Consider the following 20,094-nt stretch of genomic DNA (forward strand, 5'->3'; position numbering starts at 1 on the left):
CAAGGAGGCAGTTCACATTGAGGTGGCTTGGCAGGGTGGTGACGAAGTGAAGGTCTCAACGTTATGCTTCGCAGCAGCTTCTAAGCACATTATATAAAACTGAAGATGGCGATACCGTCAGGTCGTACGGCCTTCAAGAAGAAGGATGGTGTCTTGACCTTGACGCCGGATCAACAGTCCGTCATCTGGACTCCAGCACCTGGGAATGGCCCGCCTACGGTCTCCTTGGTCATTGCTAATATCTCAAGTGAGCTTCCGTCACACGAGACAGTACTATGCATGACTGACTTGGGCCACAGATTTGCAACAGACACCAGACAGCGCAGCAAAGGTTATGCTCAAAATCTTTGAGAAGCCTCCAGATGCAACAGAACAAGTGCCCTACCTCTTCCACTTCACATCACCAGAAGCCAGGTCTGAGGCCAACGCCATCAAGGACCTGCTCTCGAGGCTGTTGGCCGATATCCGCTCCGGCGATCCCAATGTCCCCAAACCCTCCGGCAACTCAACCCCGAACGCGGCCAACGGCGCAAATGGTGCCAGCGGTGGTGGCGGCGGCGCTGGCGGCGGCTCGTCCATGGCGTTCGCCAGCTCCGCCAACGCGAAGCCCAACAGCGCTCGCTGGTTCGACGACGCCCAGCTCAAGGGTGACATTGAGCTGCAGCAGTCCCTTATGAAGAAGGACCGCACTCTACACCAGACGTACATGGACGCGCGCGCGACCAAGCCCGAATCGATATCGGACGCGGCCTTTAACGCCCAGTTCTGGTCGACGCGCACAAACTTGCTGCGTGCCCACGCCATCGAGGTGAACCAGCAAAAGGGCGCGTACAATGTCCTGCCCGCGATAAAGCCGCGGCTGGAGAACGACGTGCTCAAGCTCGACATCACCGTCGAGATGGTCCAGCTCATCATGGCGCAGCACCCGCTCGTCAAGCGGCTCTACGACGAAAACGTGCCCAAGGTCCCCGAGAGCGAGTTTTGGTCCCGCTTCTTTCTCAGCAAGCTCTTCCGCACGCTGAAGGGAGATAGGATCACGGACGAAAGAAAGGAGGGTATCAAACGCGACGCGCTGTTTGACGCCCACGATGCCAGCGAGAACACGACAATGTTCCAGCGCAAGAGCATGGCGCAGAGCGTGCCGCACATCATTGACGTCCACGGCAACGAGGAGAACCAGGGCGGCTTCCGGAGCGGGAATCAAAAGGACGTTGAGATGCGGCCGCGCAAGAACGTGCCCATTGTAAATACCCTCAACAGTCTCAGCGAGCGTATGCTCGCCAACGTGGCGCCCTCAGATCGCGATACCGGCGCCGAGGCCGAAGAAGACTCGACGTGGGCGGAGATTGCCCTCCGCGATCTGCGCGGCGACGCAAAGGAGAACAAAATCATACTCAACATCAAGGAGCAGAACCGCTTCTTTGCGAAAAAAGACGAGGCCAAATCCGCAAACGCCCTCGCTTTCGCCAAGCAGAACCCCTCGGACGTCCTATTTGACATCCAGACCGACCTCGAGACCATTGAGACGGACGGCGCCGGCGGCCTCAACCTCCGCGCGGGCATCGGCATCGTCGACGACAGCGACAGCGACGACGGAGGAACGCGGCGCCCGCCCCACGTCGGCTCCCGCGCCGCGCGCAAAGCCGCGGGCGACGATATCATGAAGGGCATCCGGCAGCGTCGCGCGCAAAAGTACGGCGACACGGCGGCGGACGAGTCCCGCCCCATGGGCCTGCCCGTCGAGGTCGCGGAGCGGTGCCAGCTGACGCACGCCACGACGGTCGAGTTCCTGCACCAGTTCTGGAACGCGTTTCTGTCGGGCGACCCGGACCGCGCCAACGAGCTGCAGTACCTCGTCGAGTCCCTCAAGCGCTCGGCCGAGCGTATCCACGCCGTCGCCGATGAGGCGGAGAAGACGCGCGACGACATCATCCGGGCCAAGAAGAAGGAGATTATGGATCACTACAAGGCGACGGGGAAGAAGATTCGCGGATGGCGGCCTGAGCATGAGAAGGGCGGGAGGAAGGCCGTGTTGGCGATTATGCAGCCCACGCTCGAGGCGTTGAAGAGGGCGCAGGGGGATTATCAGCGGGCTCTTGCTGCTGAGGGGGTTCAGCTTTCCACCGAGGCCTGAAGATAGCACTTGAGATGAGAAGAGTCTGGGACGGAGAGAGAATCGGGGTCGGGTTGTATAAGAGACATCAAAATGCGAAACCACCAGGAGCTTTATTCAGGAATAAGCAAACCACACCGAGCCATACACGCTTCTTACTAAATGTTCATTGGGCACAAAAGTCGTGTCGAATCACACTGTATGCTGTCTCGTAAATCACTAAGAAGGGAGGGCCAACTCAGCTAATTTTTTTATCAAAACCCCATCTCGTGAGGGTGGTAATTCATAGCCCATCTCTCGCTAGTCCATTATTTTTTACTCAGCAAGTCTTTGGGATGCTACCTGACTACCTGATCGTAGATGGCGTGTGTCCTCTCAATGATAATACATGATTCACCACTCACTTCCTTTCCCCCCTTTCTATAGCCCACGATGGGGATGTCCTCAAAGGAAACTCTTTCCCACCACACAACAAAAATCGTACAAATTCGCCTGAAAGACCACCCCCATCCCATCCATTTCTCTGATGATGGTTCCAAGTCAAGGGTGGGAGATTTGCTTTCAGCGAAGCCAGAATGACATTACAAAGAAGACGAACAGAGAATAACAGTCAAAACTCGAACCCAGCGTTGTTCAAGCAACAGCCTGCCGCACCCTAGCCTCCTCAGCATCCGTCGATGTCGGCAGCACACCGAAGCCCATACCCTTCCTCTTCTGGCTATTCTTGGCCCGGACATCGCCGTACTTCTCGTCGAAGCGACGGATGCTCTTCAAGCTGTCCATGTCCTCGCTGACGCTGGCGGCGATCATTTTGAGCGCTTTATCAAAATGATGTTTCGCAAGCGTGCGTTTGGGAGGGAACACGTAGGGTTCCGGGCCGGTGTGCCGCGCCGCCACCTCGCTCTCCTCCTGGACGGCCGTCATGGCGGCCGCGACGCAGAGGTTCTTGAGGTCGGAGCCGGAGTAGAGCACCGTCTTCCGCGCGACGTCGTCGACGTCGACCGAGGCGTCGAGCGTCTCGCCCTTGAGGAGGATGCGGAGGATAGAGGCGCGGTCGGCCTTGAGGGGCAGGTCGACGAGGATCTTGCGCGGCAGCCGGCGGAGCACGGCGTCGTCGAGGTCAAAGGGCCGGTTGGTGGCGACCATGATGAAGGCTTTGGTGTCGCTCATGCCGTCCCACTCGCGCAGGAACTGGTTGATGGTCTCACGGTGCGCTGCGCGGTTCCGTTGCCCGCGGGCGGCGAGCAGGGCGTCGGCCTCGTCGATGAAGATGACGAGCGGGCTCAGCTTCTTGGCGAGCGAGAAGAGGGCGCGCACGTTCTTCTCGCTCTGGCCGACGTACATGTCGTTGATGCTGGCGCCGCTGACCTCGAGCATGTTGGCGCCGCTCTCCTTGGCGACGGCCTTGGCTAGGAGCGTCTTGCCGGTGCCGGGCGGGCCGTAGAGGAGGCAGCCCGGTATCCTGTCGGTGGCGAGGACGCCGTATGTGAAGGCTTCAGGGCGGACGAGCGACAGCGAGGTCAGGAGCTTGAGGTTGTTCTTGGTCTCCGCGTCGGCGTGGACGTCGGCAAACGTCGTCTTGATCTCGCTGCTGTTGACGAGACCGCTGAGGAGCTTCTTCTCGTAGTCGTTGTAGTTGCCGGACACGCGGAGGCGTTCGGGTTCGGGCTTCTGCATGTCGGCAGACGAGCTCGCGCCGGCAGAGGAAGGTTTGGAGCGCGTCGGCCGGTCCTGGGTGCGGTGCAGCTGCGCGGTGCTGTAGCTGCTGGACTCGACGACGTCGAAGAGAACCCTCCATGACTCGTCGGGGCGGACGGTGCCCTCGCAGGCGTAGAAGAGGCGGGTTATGTGGTATACGTCGGAAAGGGGGAGGATGGAGGTTGCCAGAACGCGGGGGATGAGCGAGACCTCCATATAAGAGCCATGTGTGTCATCCAAGAGGAACTGCGGCGGCGAGGACTTTGACACGCCGACGATGCGCAGTTTACTCGTGTCTCGCGTTTGGCCAGAAATGCTCTTCAGCATATGCTGGATGTTTCGCAGGTTCTCTTGCAAGAAGTCATTGGCCTCGTAAATCTTCTTGGTGTTTGCAGCGTCGGTGATCCGCTGGAAGTTCAGGGGCAAAGGGATCAAACACTCCTCTGCCGCAATCTCCTTGAGCGTCGATGCGTACTGCTCCGAAGGGTTCTCGTTGGATGAGGTGCCCACCAGGGTCACTCTCTTTCCAGCGCGCCACATGGTGTCTACGATGGTCCGAAGTCGACCGATGAGCAGCGCACCCTCGAGCGTCATGTTGAGCTCGACGAAGTCGTCCACGTGAATGATCAGGTTGCGATCCGGCTTCGACGTCATCTTCGTAGCCGAGTTGGCAATCTCCTCGAGAACGGCGTTGATCTTCAGGTTTTCCCATCGATCGACAGAAGGAAGGATGTAGTCCTTGGGGCCTTCTTTGATCTTTTGCAGTTCGTTGTCCATTGGGTTGCCGTAGCCGCCATCCACCCCGTGATCTCGAAGGTTGACCCATGCCGCTTCGATCTCGCCGGAAAGATCCTCGTCGTTGGGCTTGGACGGCTCCTCGCTCTTGACGAGACGTCCATTCATCTCGGCAGACCGATATCCCAGCATAGAGATCGAGCCGCGCGAGTAGGCACAGTCCTGCCCGATGTAGTCGCCGACAAGCATCGCCAGCTCCTGCGCATCGAGGTGAATCAAATCGGCTTCCGCGCATGACGCAACGTGCTTCATGAGCTTCTTGGTATGGCTTCGGCCGGTATAGTTCGGGATGTTGACGACAGTAAGCGGTCTCTTGAGCTCCCTGCCTGCGGCACTTGCGTCCGGCTGCAGAGAAAGCTCCGCGCACACAGCCGTGACGACTTCGCCGCGGATTCGGGGGTCGAATAACCTCAGTCCGTCACGTCGCAGCTTCGGCCGTCCCTCTTCGATGTATTGCTCGACAAGCGATTGCAGTACGCTGTCTGGATCTTGTGTTGGATCGGCGTCCGTCGTTGCTCTGGTGTGTTGCGACAAAAGGTTCGAAAGGACGAATTTGTTGGAGTATCGAAGCATGTCTGCGAATTCGGTGGTCGGCAGCGGCTCGCGGGAGTTCTGCAGGTTGTTCGAAGATCGCATCTCGTCAATGGAGAGACTCAGCCACTGCGATGCCTCAGCAAGGAGGCGGCTCCTCCTCTCAATGGCTTCGAGATTGCCCCGGCGCAGCGCATCTTGCAACTTCGCTTCGCTCCAAGACGCATGGCTGAAGACGAGATCCAAATCTTTCCAGAGCAGATCGTGCCAGCGGGCGCCCATGTATCGATGGTGCCACAGGTCGTTCGTGAGGGTGTTGATGCGGTTTTCGGGATCGTACAGCGACACGCTGTTGTCGAGGAAGCTCTGCGGCAGCTTCACCGGTGGCAGCTCGTCAGCGGCCCGCGGCCTTGAGAGGCGCGCTCTCGCAGAGGCGAACGCGCCGCCTCTCGACCTCCGAAAAGCCGACTCCGCCGTGACCGACTCAGTCTTGCTTATGCTGCCATCTTTGCTTCTACTGCCGTCCTCTTGCTCGCCGGCCGGTTTGTCTGGTGGTTTGCCGTCTTCTGCGCCGCCTTCGGACGGGTTCTTCCGCAACCTAAAGGACGGGTGGAAATGTCGACACTGGCTGCGATGAGCGACCGAAAGCGCTAACCTCGATGTAACGGAGACTCGTGAGGCTGATGCAAGGGCCCGAGGCCCTATTGCATACATTCGGAAGGACAATGAGCAAAATGCCAGCAATTGGCGGTGTCGTTGCGTGGCAAAAGAGACCTTGTTTGCTTTCGAGCTGTTGAAGCCGGTACCATGCTTAGTGAGAACGGCGGAATCTCGGCAGAGTCTTCACCGACGCTCACCGAAAGTCCCACACCGAAGTATGTAAATCGTAATAAGATCATTCACGATGGATCCTGGACCCAGCCGTAGATGACTCAGCGTAGGTAATTCAATGAAATTAAAGATACGGCGATGAAGATTATTGTTTGAATCCTTGGTAGATAGTTGTGGGCATGAATGGTATGTACTTGTTTCTGGGGGTAGGGATTGGACACTGCTCTACGACAGATACCTTTCTCAGAATATGACGTCCTCCCCGAAATCTACTTCCTCAGTATCAGCTGGCAACTCCTTCACCCTCGTCCACCACTCATGCCAGTTCCGCATTTGATCTAGCAGACTCGTCGTCAATTCTTGCATGTCCCACTTAGGCCGTAGTGATCCAATCCCAGACTGCGTTGAAGGTGTGCCACGGTTGTGTGGTGATACCGTTAACAATGGTCCTGTCGTGACCCAATTCCTACTGATGTCGTTTCCTATATGCTCTGACCAGGTCAGAACCGTGGTGTCCTGGATCGTGAAGATCTCATTGAGAGTTCTAAGTCGGCGAAACAGCCCCGATGCGGCTATGAAAGGGGTTTCTTGGTTTTCAAGATACTCTTGCGCCCCTTGGGCAAGCAGGCTGAACCAATGTAACATCGACATAACGTTGTCCCAGCCTCGAGGTTCTGTAACCATGAATGAGAACGCTTCAAGGTAAGGCTGAAATGCGTTGAGGAGCCAAGTGATGCGTCGGAGCACATGAACATGCTCAGGACTAAGCATGCTCCGTCCTAGGGCGTTTGCCCAAGCCAATGTGGTGGTGACCAAGGCAGCAATGCACCCCATATTGTCTTCGCTGACTTGACGAGGAATAGGTGACGATTTTATTGCCAGTCCAAGCGCGTCGCATAAAACATCGAGCATCGCGTAGGCCTCGACATTAGATAGGGTGGCATGCAGCACCGCGGGAAGCATCTTGCTGAGAACGAACGACATGATGGCATCATTTTCCAAAGCCCCTTTTAGGAGGACAACCTCATGCGGCAGTCGGCCACGCTGAAGAGCCCCCTTGAAGTTATTGAGCAAGAAGTGGAATAACGTACTAGGGACTCTGGGGTCGCCTTCCGCAAGCTTGAATCCGTATGACTGGATCAACGCTGCTTGTAATTGCGGGTCCTGCATCGGTGGCGAATACTCCTTGCTCACTTCCAAAAAGAACTTTTGTACGGGACAGATGTCTGAACCATGAGCCTTGATGAGGGAAATGATGTTGCGGACGAACTTGACATAGCTTGGGTGTTGTAATTCGTCTGCGGTCATGATTTGAAGGTCAGCCCGCATTTGGTTCATGACGGCATTAAGCACTCTCTCGAACTCCGACCGCATGTTCTTCTTGGAGGCAGCGTCGGCTGTGTGTAAAGATTTCCGCATCCAAGATGCCGCGTCTGAGCATAGTCAGTCATCCGTGCCACGAAGTCAACTTGCGCAAATACTCACACTCAAAAAAGTCACGGTTGGCCGCGTAGCCTGGGTTGACGACAAGACCTGCTTTGTCCGGAATGAAAGGATAGCCCTGCCGCTGGAGCTGCTGTCCAAACCGGTTCTCAAATCTCAAGCAGTGACTCGGCTGTATGATGACCATGAGCCACAACAGCAAAACGCTTCCTCCAATATCCTGTGTCATGTTAGTTGTATTCATGGATCACGCGCCAGTCGCGTTTCTTACCTCCAGGTTAATGGTTGCTCCCTTCTGCGCGACAACGGAAAGGAAGAGTGGAAGGTATTGACGTTGTTCGCAGTCAAGCTTGCTTGGCGCTTTCCCGAATAGCCCATATTTAGTAGGTTTAAAAACCTGCGAGAGTGCCTAGGAATAGTAAGCGATCGATTGGCTCTTTGAATCAACTCAGACCAACTCACCATCATTCCGCAGCGTACGAAAAGACCAATCATCATGCCAGATACCACGACGGATTGCTCAACACAGGATGTTGACACGCCTGAATTGCCAGGTTTACCGCGCGATTGATTTGACAAGAGACAGCGTGCTGCTGAAAGGAACGCAGCAGCCAATTCGCGGTCCAGCATCTAGAAAGGTGTCAGACACGTAAACGAAGAAATAGTATGAGCATGACTTACCAGAATAGCATCCTCGGACTCCAAAGTCCGAGAGGCCATACTGTCTTGACTATCATCTGCTTCGTTGAAGACCGACTCGATTCGGCCAAGAAGACGTTCCAGTGTGGTCATAGAGGCTTGGAGAAGCGTGGACGGGAAGTCTGCTGGCAAAGTAGAGAAATGCTGGAAGACTTGCTGTAATTGATCTGCGAATGTTGTTAGTTCAAGTACGCTGAACGTCTGGCAAGTTATCTTACAAGGGCTAGAGGCAAGCCTTGCCAACTCCAAACTACTCGCATACTGCACAACCTCCATTGAGGACTTGACTGAGAACAGCATGATCTCCATGGTTGCAGCTTTGTTTGTAGCCACAATGGAGTTCATCAGGTCCTCGCTGACATTATTGCTATCATCCTTAGACAGTGCTAAGAACTGCTGTTGGATATCTGCTGCGGCAGAGTTGTACTGGTCCAACAGCTGCTTGAAGACATTGGCCTGCCAGCTAGCCAGCGGGTTGAATGATGCGGCGGACTCTTCGTGTACAACAAATCTTGCCAGTTGATTCCAGGCCCGCAGGTTAATAAGACAGGCTTCCTTATGAGAGCTAGCGGGAATGACCAATTTCTCCAGATTGTGGATGCCGGGACGAAGATCAGGTGGCGCTGCCCAGAACAGAGTACATAAGAGATCATGATGGTTCCTGAGAGCGGCTAAGTCATTCTGGTGAACGTCTTGTTCTTTAGAATATTGCCGGTCGTGGTTTGGCAGTGTGCGAGCGACCAAATTCCGAATGTCGTTGATTGCCCCATTTTGTCTCAGCCTCTTGATGGCTAGTGCCACGAGTTTGAGGAATATGTGGAAACACCTATCCTCAGGCTCGACAAGGAGAGACGGCTCAAGATGAAGGCTGTCTAGGAAACGAGCTGAGCGGAAGGCTTCTTCGTTGCGCAGATGAGATAAGTTCTGCGAGCCAAAGAAGTCGAAGATGGTGCCGATGATACCGCTGCTTTTCTGCCAACCCCATTGATCGACCAGATAGTGGCATCTGGACACTAGTGCCCGGCAGTAGTCGTTGAAGCTTGGAGACTGGCGGGGATTGTCGCGGTATAGTTGGAAGACGCGTTTGAGGACTTGCTGGGGCAAGTTCCACCCTTCCAGGGGAACCAGGTGTCTCCTATCGGAAACGACCACGCCATTATCGTCAAATTCGCACAAGGGTAGGAGCGTGAACATCTTCTTCCAAAGATTCTCAAACTCTTGGGAGTCCATGCCACGAATGACACTTGGTTGTATCATGCACGAGTATGTAACGTCCCAGAATGTCATCCTAGGAATCCGAAGATATTCTAGGGCCTTTATGAGAACTACCCAAGCGTGTGCTACGAACTTGTCGGAGCGAATGCCACGCTCGCGGTATATTAAGGTCTGAAGATCATCGTAGAGTTGCGTAACGTCATCCAGGCCAATGCCGAGTAGCGATCGGACCAGTGTTTCTGTAGTTTTTCTGAGAAGCGCCTCCATAGCAAAGTTCTCTGTCATCAGCGCCGGACTTTTTTGACAGAGGCGGACGGCGTAAGAGACAACGAGGAATACATTCGACAACACGTCAGCCAGTTCCCGACGTTGAGCCAAGTCACTGACATCTTCAGATTCGAAGCGCGTCAAGAAAGACTTGACTACATCAGACACCCGAGCGATGAATGAGGCAGCATCGGCATCGTTGGTGAAGCTCATCGCTTTTTGGACGTAGTCCAGAACAAATCTTGCCGCTGCTTTGGCATTGGGTGTGACTTCTGCAGACAGCGATGGCTTGAGAATTTGCTCGAGGATCCCGTCCATCACGATGCCGAACTCGGACGAGACTTGCTCGGTCCATGAGTCCCATCGAAGGACCATTTCACCAAGGCTGTAAGAAATTCGGGGTCGATAATTCCACACCTCCTCGGGAAACTGGTCATACGCTATTGAGCTGACCCGTCCACTGCCTATGAGTGTTGTCTCGTGAAAGAAGACCCCGCGGTCCAGGGGGAAAATATCAAAGTGCTGTGTATAGTGTGTGCCAAAAGGACCAAGACCAAGAAGCTGATTATCGTTGAACGCGGCTTTGGGCGTTTCGACGGGAGTTATCAACTCTATGGTAGGCATGGGGTCATCTGCGTGGCGGAAATGGGCGGCCGTTACATCGATCTGAATTGGCTGTACAGGCTTTCTCGGGCGCTTCAGTATGGGCCTCTTGACTGCTGCAGGCTCAGAAGAGCCTCCAGCAGCAAGGCTGTGCCCTGATACTACTGATGATGTGTCATCTAAGAAAGAATCCAAGTGCGCACTTCTCGATGACAGCGACTGCGAGTGATTACGCTTGAAAAGAGCATCGAGAGCTCGCTTCTTTGCTTGGAAACCGACTCTACCCGGTTGCTGGGTCAAATCCGTTTCAAGCTGAGCCGGCCTATTTCGGGCATCTTGCGTCTGCTGGCTTGTGACGGAATTACTTCTCGACATTTGCCTTATCCGAGAGTGCGCCTCCGGCAAAGGCGTCAAAGGCGTTGAGGTCTCACGACGGAGTTCATCAGACTGCGTGGCGCTGCGGGCTTTTGGAGAGGATACAGCACCACGAGAGAAGACATTTGATGGTAGTTGAGTCAGTGGGTGTCTTCCACTTGACCCTGTGGGCCTAGGTTTCTTCGTCTGCAATCCAGATCGAGGTCGAATCTTGCCTCCTTTCCACTGTTGGAGCACTCTGCCGGCATCTACATTGTCCTTCCGCGTGGCTAGGCGTATGCTCTTGTGTGTAGGACTGGATCGTCCCATGTGCCGCTTGCTATGAGCTGCTCGAGCCGCAATCTTCAGAAACTTCGGCGCATCTGATTCGATGACATCCAGAATGCTCAACCTTGGAGGTTTCGCTCGGGCCACAGCTCGAGTGTTGCTCAAAGTAGATTTGCGACTTTTAGAGAAAGGATCGAGGCGGGAAGCTCCAGAAGTTCGGACTGCGCTTTTCGGCGGTCGCCCGCGTTTCTTGGGTTGGGTGCTTGATAGACGGTCGTTCTTTTTCTGCCTTTTGGCGGGTTGTCGAAAGTCTTTCAAAGTCAATTGACGTTTTCTGCTTGGTAGCATATGGTCAACCTGGTCTTCTTCAACGACGGAGCCACCGTCGTCGTCGTCACTGATTTCCGTGACCTCAGATCTCTCGAAAGGCAACACAGTCTGGATATTGTGAGAAGGACGTGTAGGCGTCTGCGTAGTGACCACATCGTCATCTGAGTCATCGAAGAGAAACGCTGCTGCCGTAGATGATGCCGAGCGACCTATCCGTCGGACAGCCACGCCTCGTCTTGGACCCTTCTCAGGGGAGTCATCGGGGCGTTGGTACTGAGTAGGCTTGGGACGGTTTGCCTGTTGGTCGAGCCTAAGCCAGGATGCCGGAAGGACACCTCGCATTCTCTTTGCAATCGCCGCGCCGACCTCCTCGCGACCATCATCCCGACCCTCCGACTCCTCTCCTGAACTGTTCTGCGCATCAACATCTCCGGGTCCATTGTCTTCTTCCACATCGGACATGTCTGCCACGGTCAGGTCGAAGACTGGCGGTTCCCTTTCGACCGAAATTCGCCCCTGGAGCTCAGGAGCAGACAACATGTTGCCATCCACGATAGGCAGGTCATCGCCCTCAGAAAATACCGTTCCGGCGTTGCTCTCTGCAGGCAATGATGTAGGGTCAATCAAATGGTTGATCACAGTAGTTTGTACTTCAGGCGATGAAGACGGCGAAGAAAGCATGCCGTAAATCTCATCATACTGCTGAAACTGCGGGCGCGAGGGCGCATTTGGGGCTGCCGTCTGCGTCACCACAGCCTTGGTCGCAGTGCCTTTCCCGCGCTTTCGCTTTTTGGCAGATCGGTTTGCCAGCAAGTCGCGGTGAATCTTGTCAAGAGATGGCAAATCGTCGACATCGGAGAAGCTGGTATTATCCGTATCTCCCTGACTTGGTTGGCTACTCGGTCCGCCGCGGTGTTTGGGGGACGATGTTCGGAGGGGTGAATCGGAGAGGGACGACATCAGTTGAGGACTAGAGCTCAGCAGGATATCCAGGCCGTTGAACTGGCTCTCGTCTGTGGTTCCGTTTGGCGCATCAGCTGTGGGTTCTTGGCTATCATCTTCAAAATCCTTCTCCTGGGAATCCTCCTCCGGCCGTTGACGTCTCGGGGCTGGCTCTGTGGGCATTCTGATCGGCCGGATGCCGTGTGACTTAAGAGCCTTGCTGTACTGGGCATTCTCAATGAGGTATGGGTGTTCCTGGATGGGTTTCCTTGGTCTGAACGAGCGTTCATACCGCACAGCGACTTGTCGAGCAACCTCCTCGTCCCTGTTGGAGCTTTCCACCTGCTGAATAGCTGCCGGCCTCGGCTGCTTCCTCAACTGGGTCGGCGCCGGAGAAGCAACAGAAGAGGCTGCCGAGGAGACGAATAAAGGCCTCGGAGGCGAAGTGTTGCCATCGTTAGACTGCTCAACTGGAGCTGCCACCTCTGCCTCCGGGCTAGAACTAGCAGAGAGCTGAGCAGCCAATCGTCTCTGCCGGCTCTGTTGACTGGGCTGTGAAGAGGCCGCCAGAGACTTTTTAGGAGGTGGAAGGCTTTCGGTATCGTTCTCGGCGGGGAACTCAGGTTCAGGAGCAGTGATTCTAACATAGCTCGTCGAGACGGTATCATCGCCAGCCAGGGGATCGGGAGAGTCGTCGCGGTCGTTGGGAAGATACCTAGTCCTCGTCTTTGTCGTAGGTGCCACTTGGGCTGCTGGTTCGTCTAAGTCCAAGCTGAAGGGGTCGTCCAGCTCATCCACATCCGGCACCGAAGACAGCGGCGAAGAGGGCGGCTCTCCGTCAATAGGCTTAGACGCCTCATGGTGGCGGTTCGTTGCTACACGATCTGTAGTCGCGTCTTCTGGGGTATCCTGTGATGATTCGGGTACATCCCATATGCTCTTTCGGACGTCCTTCGTTTGTAAAGTATCGGAAGTGGGTTTCAAAGGTAGTTCAGGGTTCGGCAGCGACTCAAGATCCTGGCTATCGAAGTCGAGTTCGTCGTCCGAGTCTGGGACCTCGCCCAGTTCTTTCCAGTTTGCCATGACATAAAGCGTTCATCATAAAGAAGTACACATCGTAAAGTATGAAGCAGTGAAGGGCTTCTAGGAAAGGTTGGGTGGCCAAAATTTCGGCTCGTCTTGTTTGATGCGGAAAGCGGTAGTGCTCTCATTACCTAAGGTAGTCGTACCCAGGCGAGGTGTAAATAATCCGATTGTTGAAGCAGACGCGTTCAGGCGGTCGCTGAGCGCGTCTGGTGGGGTACACGCTGTCGCACGCGATGGCACGGGGGCGGGAAACCACTTTAGTCGATTGAGTGTGCGCACAGGCCCCGGCCTGTACCGAATTTTGGGTGACCGACCGCGACCTCTGGGTTCACGCTACCTGAGCTATCCCGGGTGCATCATCGATGATTACATCACAGCCGCCGCCTACCTTATTGTCAATTGCAAGATTGAGCTCCCTATCGTGGCATGATAATCGTGCCTGAAGGATTCGCTCCATAACTCGACTATTCCAGGCCATTTAAGACCTCCACGATGAGCTTCAGAAACGTTATACCCATCGTCGTGGCTGTAGTGGCAGGCATCTCCATCAGTACGCACCACTCCCAACCATTTGATATCAGAGGAAATACTCCTGGCCCAACTCGAAAGTCGCTGACTATAGCAGCTAACTACACATTGAAGCCTGAGCTCGAAAGACAAGCAAGACTGCGGGACCAAAAACAGTTCGAACTACCCAAGCCCGTCTCATCAAGCGAACCGAATACCTCCGATTTACAGACTCCGAACCAAACAAACCCCCAAGCCGGCACAGGTCCAGAGAACTCAAGGCCGAAGTCATGAAGTTTTGAGCAGCAATGGATTTAACAACCATTTTATCAAAGAGTTGTCAGCCTGCTTTAAACTGGAACTGTCTGCATTCTGGCGACGGAAGACATCCAGGCCTATTAGGGGACATATCACAAACATTGGAGACCATGATAAGTCACCCAATGGAGGTACTCATAACGAAAAACTAAGTTCAGGCAAAGAATGGGTTGTTCCGCATAGCTCGTTGACTCTATGCCAAAGAGAGAACTACTTGAAATAATACGAGTCGGGATAATCGAGTCGCTGTAGGATATTTGACAACACATAAGCGCAAGCTGTGTCTGTTCAGTTCAATTGTACAATGGCGAGAGCATAATATCAGACAGCACCCCAGGAGGAGAGAGTGCGCAACTAGATGCGTATAGAATTCGCTCATTGGCTGAATTATCTGGGTTGCGCAAAGGCTGATGGAAAGTCACCGACTTCGGCCGAGATGCGCCGTGATGTCAATATCAAGTACAAATTAAACGGTCCGTATGCAGCAGCCAATTGAGCTCGCAAACCAGTGAAATACGGACCCAAGAGGCTCACAAGTGATGCTCAAGTGACTGAGCAGTCCCCGGAGCACATTTACACCTTCAATCAACGACCACAAGACGAAGCAATTGAGATCCCGGTCAAACGGCGGTATTCGGAATGAGCCGACAACCGAGCCCTGCAATGGGAGCTGCGCTGCTGCAACACTGGGCTGCAAGCCTGTTAGTGAAAGCAGCAAACAGCACGTTGGTGCACTGAAGAGCTACCCGTAAAGCTCCCCGTCAGCCCAGACACCGAGGTGAAGGAACCGGCAACACCCCCCGTGGCCCGCCCCCTGCGCCCAGCACTCAATTCCATTGGTAGGATGGCTCTCGCACAGGCCACAATTGTATCACGTGATCTCCCAGTCACCCAGTCGCAGCCGGCGTATTGCAATCGAAATTCCAATCATACGATTGCCCGGAACTTCTAGGTAGACCAAAAAAACCCTCTTCTTCCTCCTTGACGCCCATCACGAATCTCGCAAGAAATCCCCCCACCCGCGACGTCCACGAACCTCAATCGCTCCAATTGAGCTCCTCCTCCGAACTCGACCGTTCTCCCTTTAGCGATTTTTCCGACGACACATAAACCCCGACACAAAAATGTTGCGCCCGACTGTTTCCCTGGCCCGTACCGGCCTGCGCGCCCACTCCGCCGTCATCCGCCGCGCCGCTTCCACCCACGCCATCTCCAACCCTACGCTCGCCAACATCGAGAAGAGATGGGAGGGCATGCCCCTCCAGGAGCAGGCCGAGCTCTGGATGGCCCTGAGAGACCGCATGAAGGGCCCCTGGGCTGAGCTCACCCTTCAGGAGAAGAAGGCCGGTGCGTGACTATTTTCCATTACATTCCGTCGAGATAGAGAGAGGAAACGTGGTTCGATGTCGGCCGAAAGGGGATTGAGAAAGGGGGGAGGGAGATAAAGCCATTGAGGGAAGCTCGTCAACATCAATTGCTCGAGAGGAAGGAGGCATCTTATATATGCCATCCGATGCTCTCTCTCAATTGGCTTTTTCTGATGCCCGAACCTCATATCCATCCCCCCCATCCCTGTGCATATGCATTGCGTCACATCGAGAAACCTCACAAAAAAACTAACGCAAATTGTCTCAACAGCCTACTGGATTGCCTTTGGCCCTCACGGTCCCCGCTCCGGTACCCCCGCCGGCGAGACCGGCCGCGTCTTCTGGGGCGTCATGGCCGCCGTCGCCGCCAGCTTGGCCATCTTCTCCACCGTCCGCATGTTCGCCGGCCCTGCTCCCGACACCATGACCAAGGAGTACCAGGAGGCTTCCAACGAGTTCCTCAAGGTATGCAGCATACAACACTGGCAATCTTTCACTGCCGTCCTTCGAATGGAGGAAACGTCGGCGTCGACGTCGAAAACAAAAATACATCAGATGGCTAACCAACTCTTTCACTCGCGTACAGAAACAAAATTCCGACCCCCTCACTGGTCTCTCCTCCGAGGGCTACTCCGGCAAGGGCATGGTCCAGTCTCCTCCCAAGGCTTAAAATCCCCTCCGATATCCCGTTACCCTTCCCTATCTCGTCTCTTAGAATCACGAATCACAAATTCGACACACACCATGGCAGTTTTGCCCATGTATTAAATGACTACTAGTAGAAGGCTGGCTGGCATGGGCTGAGGGGGCTTTGCGACGTGACTCGAGGACAACCCAATCTGCTTGGTGTAAATACTGTACTAAAAGAGCTGAATTCCAAGCAAATTTCCATTTGTTTCTTCAAACAAAGCTCCCCCTTGATGTCGTGTCTAGACATGTGGTGATTCACGTTTATCTCACAAACCTTCAACTGTTGGTCTTGTGACTTAATATCCTCCCTTGTACGGAAAGATATCACAGTTCACAGGCTGCCAATGGGTGCCTCTTCACTTGTGGTCCAATGTAAGGTAGCCATGACGAGGAGCTTAAAAGAACAGGTGGTAAATCTATTGGGTTTGGTTTCTAGAAACACGGTGCTTTTGCATAACTCATGACAATTGCGATTAGCTTGGTAAGTAAGTCTCCTTCTCTTTCCCCTTCTCTAGTTGTCTTCCACTATCCATGGCCCTCTGCCTCTTCACAGTAACAGCACTGTTTAGGAGTGCTGGGAGATGGGTGACTCCAAGCCAAGCACCTATACACTGTTAGTCTCATATTTCCTGTTATTGTATACGGAAACCTTACCAAGGCAGATCTGCTGGGAATGTAGACGTGAGTCCAGTTCTTGCGGTTGTTCCACTCCATGGCAGTGGTGAAGAATCGGGTTCCCTCATCCACCCGCGCGTGACCTCCAAAGTCTTTGGAGTCAGTGTTGAGGATGACCTTGTAAGAGCCGGGCACATCAATGCCGATTCTGTAATCCGCGAAGCTCTCAGTGGGATGGAAGTTGAAAATGAAGACTACGCCAGCCCTCTCGAAAACAATGACCTTGTCATTCTCATTCTTGAGAGAGATGTACGCCTGAGGCGCGGCTAACCAGCCGTACTTGCCCTCGGTGGTGTTCATTGCGCGATCAAAGTTGTTCAAAAATTGGTATCGAAGCAAATGATCATCAGTGAGGTTCAGCTGGCGTCTAGCATACCAGAACGAATTCTGGTTGCCCTCGCGCGGGAAGTCAAGCCATTCAGGATGGCCAAATTCATTGCCCTCAAAGTTCAGGTAGCCTTCGCCGCCGAGACCATGGGTCAACAGACGAATCATTTTGTGGAGGGCCATGCCGCGGTCAATGACCGGCGTCAAGGGAGTCAAAGTTGACATGTTCGTGTACATCTCGGCATCGCAAAGATGGAACATGAGGGTCTTGTCACCCACAAGCCTGTACTTTGTTAGCTTCGAGTGTCGTGAGTTTCGTACAAAGGGTAAACGTACGCTTGGTCGTGACTTTCAGCATAGGCAATGGTCTTCTCGCCATGTCTCCGATTTGTGAGAGTGAAGCAGATGTTGCCAATGTCCCAGTTTTCGTCCTTTGTCTCCTTGAGGATCTTGATCCACATATCCGGGACAGCCATGGCGAGTCGATAATCGAAGCCAACACCACCGAGGGAGAGCGGCAGGCAAAGAGCCGGCATACCCGAAACATCCTCAGCGATGGTAATAACTTCCGGGTACAATGAGTGCAGCAGTTCGTTCGCAATCATGAGGTAAGCAATCGCCTCCTCATCAGCGTCCGGCCCAAAGTACTCGTGGTAGCCACCAGAGAATCCACTATAGTTAGTAGTTGTTAGCAAGAAATAGTCAAGGAATGGTCTCACACATGTTGAGCACTTACGTTCCGATACCGTGGTGCTGGTAGAGCATGCTCGTCACACCGTCGAAACGGAAACCATCAAAGTGGTACTCGTCCATCCAGAACCGCAGGTTGCTGAGCAAGAATCTCATCACTTCGTGATGACCGTAGTTGAACAGCCTGCTGTCCCACAGCTCATGGCGGCCACGTCCTCCCTCGTGGAAGTATTGGTGGTCTGTGCCGTCGAATTCGTTGAGTCCATCCAGAACGTTCTTGGAGGCATGGCTGTGAACAACATCGAGAAGCACAGTGATTCCCATGCTGTGAGCCACGTCGACCAATTCCTTGAGGTCTTCCGGTGGTCCGTAACGACTGCTAGCGGCGAAGAAGTTGTTGATCTGGTACCCAAAGCTGGCATAGTAGGCATGCTCCATAACTGCCATGAGCTGAATAACGTTGTATCCGAGATCTCGGATTCTGGGCAGCATGTTTTGGGTGAACTCCTTGTAAGTTGCAACGCGCAACTCGGGTGATGAGATTCCCACATGGGCCTCGTATACGCGTGCGCTGCGAGGCTTTTGTGGCCTCGGGTACTTGAACTCGTACTTTTCTCCCGCAGGAGGATTCCAGAAACGAGCATCGTAGGCTGGGGATACGGACAGATCTTGCGTCACGTACTTGATCCACGCAGGGAGCCGGTCGACGCGCTCGCCGCTGGGAAGTTGCAGGGAGATCTATAATGATGTGAGCCCAACCACGCGTCAGAAATACTGTGAAATGAGCGTACCTTGACTTTGGAGTTGTGAGGGATTGCAGCCTGGCCATTGTTTGCGGGAAGAGTAATTTCGAAAACTCCGAAGTCATTCTTCTTCATCTCATGAGAGTTCCGGTCCCAATTATCTGTTGCCACCCAATCAGCGTGTGCAGGTATACTAGATACGATTCAACTCACTGAAGTCACCAGTCAGGAAAGCCTGAGTGGCGTTGGGTGCCCATTCTCGATAAATGATGTTGTTGTCCTGGTCGACATTGAATCCAAAGAGTGAGGTGCCCTATTCACCCAACTTAGCTCTTGGAAGAAAATACGAGCTCACTTGACTTACCTTGGAGAACTTCTCAAGCCCACCTTCAGTGTCATTGATTTTCTTGATCCAGTCCTGAGCGCGAGAGTAGCGCCTCTTCAAGGATTCCTGAAAAGGCGACAGCCAGGGGTCAAGCTTGACAACGCCTAACATATTTTAGACACTGGCCCTACAAGGAGATATGATCAGGAAGCTTACCAGTGCCGTCGGTTGGGAAGCCATCGGCAGCACCGCTCGGTCCGTCTAGAGCGATGGTATTGGCAGAGTTCTGAGCAACAGCGGCCATGTTGGTTGATGACGATAGAGCTTGCGGTGGTAAGACGAAGTTGATGGTGCGGGGCAGAACCGCGGTGGTTTGAGCTGAACTCGATCTAAAGTAGGGCAGATAAAGCACGTCAGGTGTCGTTCAGAGATGGTCGGCAGTGTGAAGCAGGGTAAGGTGAGAAGGGAAGAGGCAGCGAGGGGTGGGATTGGAAGCAATGGAAAGCTCCCCGCACAAAATGTTGAGGTAAGGTGAGGTGAGGCAAGGTAAGGTAGGACAGCTATGTGACGGCAGAGCCAAGCAAGTACCTGAGCTCGATGGAGATTTCACGCCTTTCCTAACGTAGGTCGGTAGGGGTCTGGAGCTAGGCAAGGAATGCGCAGATTGGGAGCAATCTCTGCAGGAATTGAGCGAGTCTGGGGTTCTCGATCAAGCGTTGGACGTTGGATTAGGTGTAGAGAAGAGGTCGGCCAACGGTGTCGAGAAGGAAGATGCAAGGGAGAGAAATCAAAACAGATGATTGCTTTCTTGGACAAATGCCAGTAACAGTCTGTTTGGATTGCCTGTTAATTCCCCCGCAGTGCCGGGATAAGCTTGGGATGGGTTTAACCTTCCAAACCACAGACCTAAGGATGGGAAGGGAGAGCTCAAGGTATATCAATTGGCGCTGTGCATGATATGACGTCGTGGGGCAACGCAGCTGGGAGCTCGCATCTCGCAAAAGCAGCCCGGTCAGTAATTACACTATGCTAAGGTAACCAAAAGTATTACCCCATACATCTCGATAGGATGAAGCACCACCAGTGGTACCTACGGGGCAAAGGTCCAGGCCTTCCTCTCATCACCTCACTGATGGTTGGCCTGGCTGGTGCGACCAATTCAACGAGAATTGCTGCTCCATCGGAAGTGGCAGGACGCTAAGGCAAGGTAGGAACGAGAAAAAATATGCTGCCGCCACTCGAGAACCCCTCCCTGGG

At 54.0% G+C, this 20,094-nt stretch overlaps 5 protein-coding genes across 5 annotated transcripts; 3 read left to right on the forward strand and 2 right to left on the reverse strand.

Moving 5' to 3' along the window:
- Positions 1 to 105: 105 nt before the first annotated feature.
- On the forward strand, positions 106 to 2,134 carry CPAR01_16511 (TFIIH p62 subunit domain-containing protein; the record flags this gene model as incomplete). The annotated part of the gene is made up of 2 exons (XM_060500756.1): positions 106 to 247; positions 300 to 2,134. 2 exons carry the CDS (start codon positions 106 to 108, stop codon positions 2,132 to 2,134), a joined length of 1,977 nt encoding a protein of 658 aa, XP_060340465.1.
- Positions 2,135 to 2,746: 612 nt separating this feature from the next.
- CPAR01_16512 (Mus7/MMS22 family protein) lies at positions 2,747 to 13,192 on the reverse strand (the record flags this gene model as incomplete). Its single annotated transcript, XM_060500757.1, has 7 exons — positions 2,747 to 5,735; positions 6,342 to 7,401; positions 7,454 to 7,631; positions 7,683 to 7,820; positions 7,874 to 8,041; positions 8,093 to 8,277; positions 8,329 to 13,192. 7 exons carry the CDS (start codon positions 13,190 to 13,192, stop codon positions 2,747 to 2,749), a joined length of 9,582 nt encoding a protein of 3,193 aa, XP_060340466.1.
- Positions 13,193 to 13,687: 495 nt separating this feature from the next.
- CPAR01_16513 (uncharacterized protein) lies at positions 13,688 to 13,996 on the forward strand (the record flags this gene model as incomplete). The annotated part of the gene is made up of 2 exons (XM_060500758.1): positions 13,688 to 13,745; positions 13,821 to 13,996. 2 exons carry the CDS (start codon positions 13,688 to 13,690, stop codon positions 13,994 to 13,996), a joined length of 234 nt encoding a protein of 77 aa, XP_060340467.1.
- A 1,148-nt stretch (positions 13,997 to 15,144) lies between these two features.
- CPAR01_16514 (cytochrome c oxidase polypeptide 5) lies at positions 15,145 to 16,057 on the forward strand (the record flags this gene model as incomplete). The annotated part of the gene is made up of 3 exons (XM_060500759.1): positions 15,145 to 15,367; positions 15,659 to 15,852; positions 15,974 to 16,057. The coding sequence occupies 3 exons, from the start codon at positions 15,145 to 15,147 to the stop codon at positions 16,055 to 16,057; spliced, it is 501 nt and encodes a 166-aa protein (XP_060340468.1).
- A 585-nt stretch (positions 16,058 to 16,642) lies between these two features.
- On the reverse strand, positions 16,643 to 19,141 carry CPAR01_16515 (alpha amylase; the record flags this gene model as incomplete). The annotated part of the gene is made up of 8 exons (XM_060500760.1): positions 16,643 to 16,681; positions 16,732 to 17,362; positions 17,416 to 17,751; positions 17,816 to 18,507; positions 18,561 to 18,673; positions 18,726 to 18,825; positions 18,877 to 19,001; positions 19,054 to 19,141. The coding sequence occupies 8 exons, from the start codon at positions 19,139 to 19,141 to the stop codon at positions 16,643 to 16,645; spliced, it is 2,124 nt and encodes a 707-aa protein (XP_060340469.1).
- Positions 19,142 to 20,094: the final 953 nt, after the last annotated feature.

This window comes from Colletotrichum paranaense, assembly GCF_030867605.1.
Source record: "Colletotrichum paranaense strain IMI 384185 chromosome Unknown Scaffold_26.1, whole genome shotgun sequence".
NCBI lineage: Eukaryota > Fungi > Ascomycota > Sordariomycetes > Glomerellales > Glomerellaceae > Colletotrichum > Colletotrichum paranaense.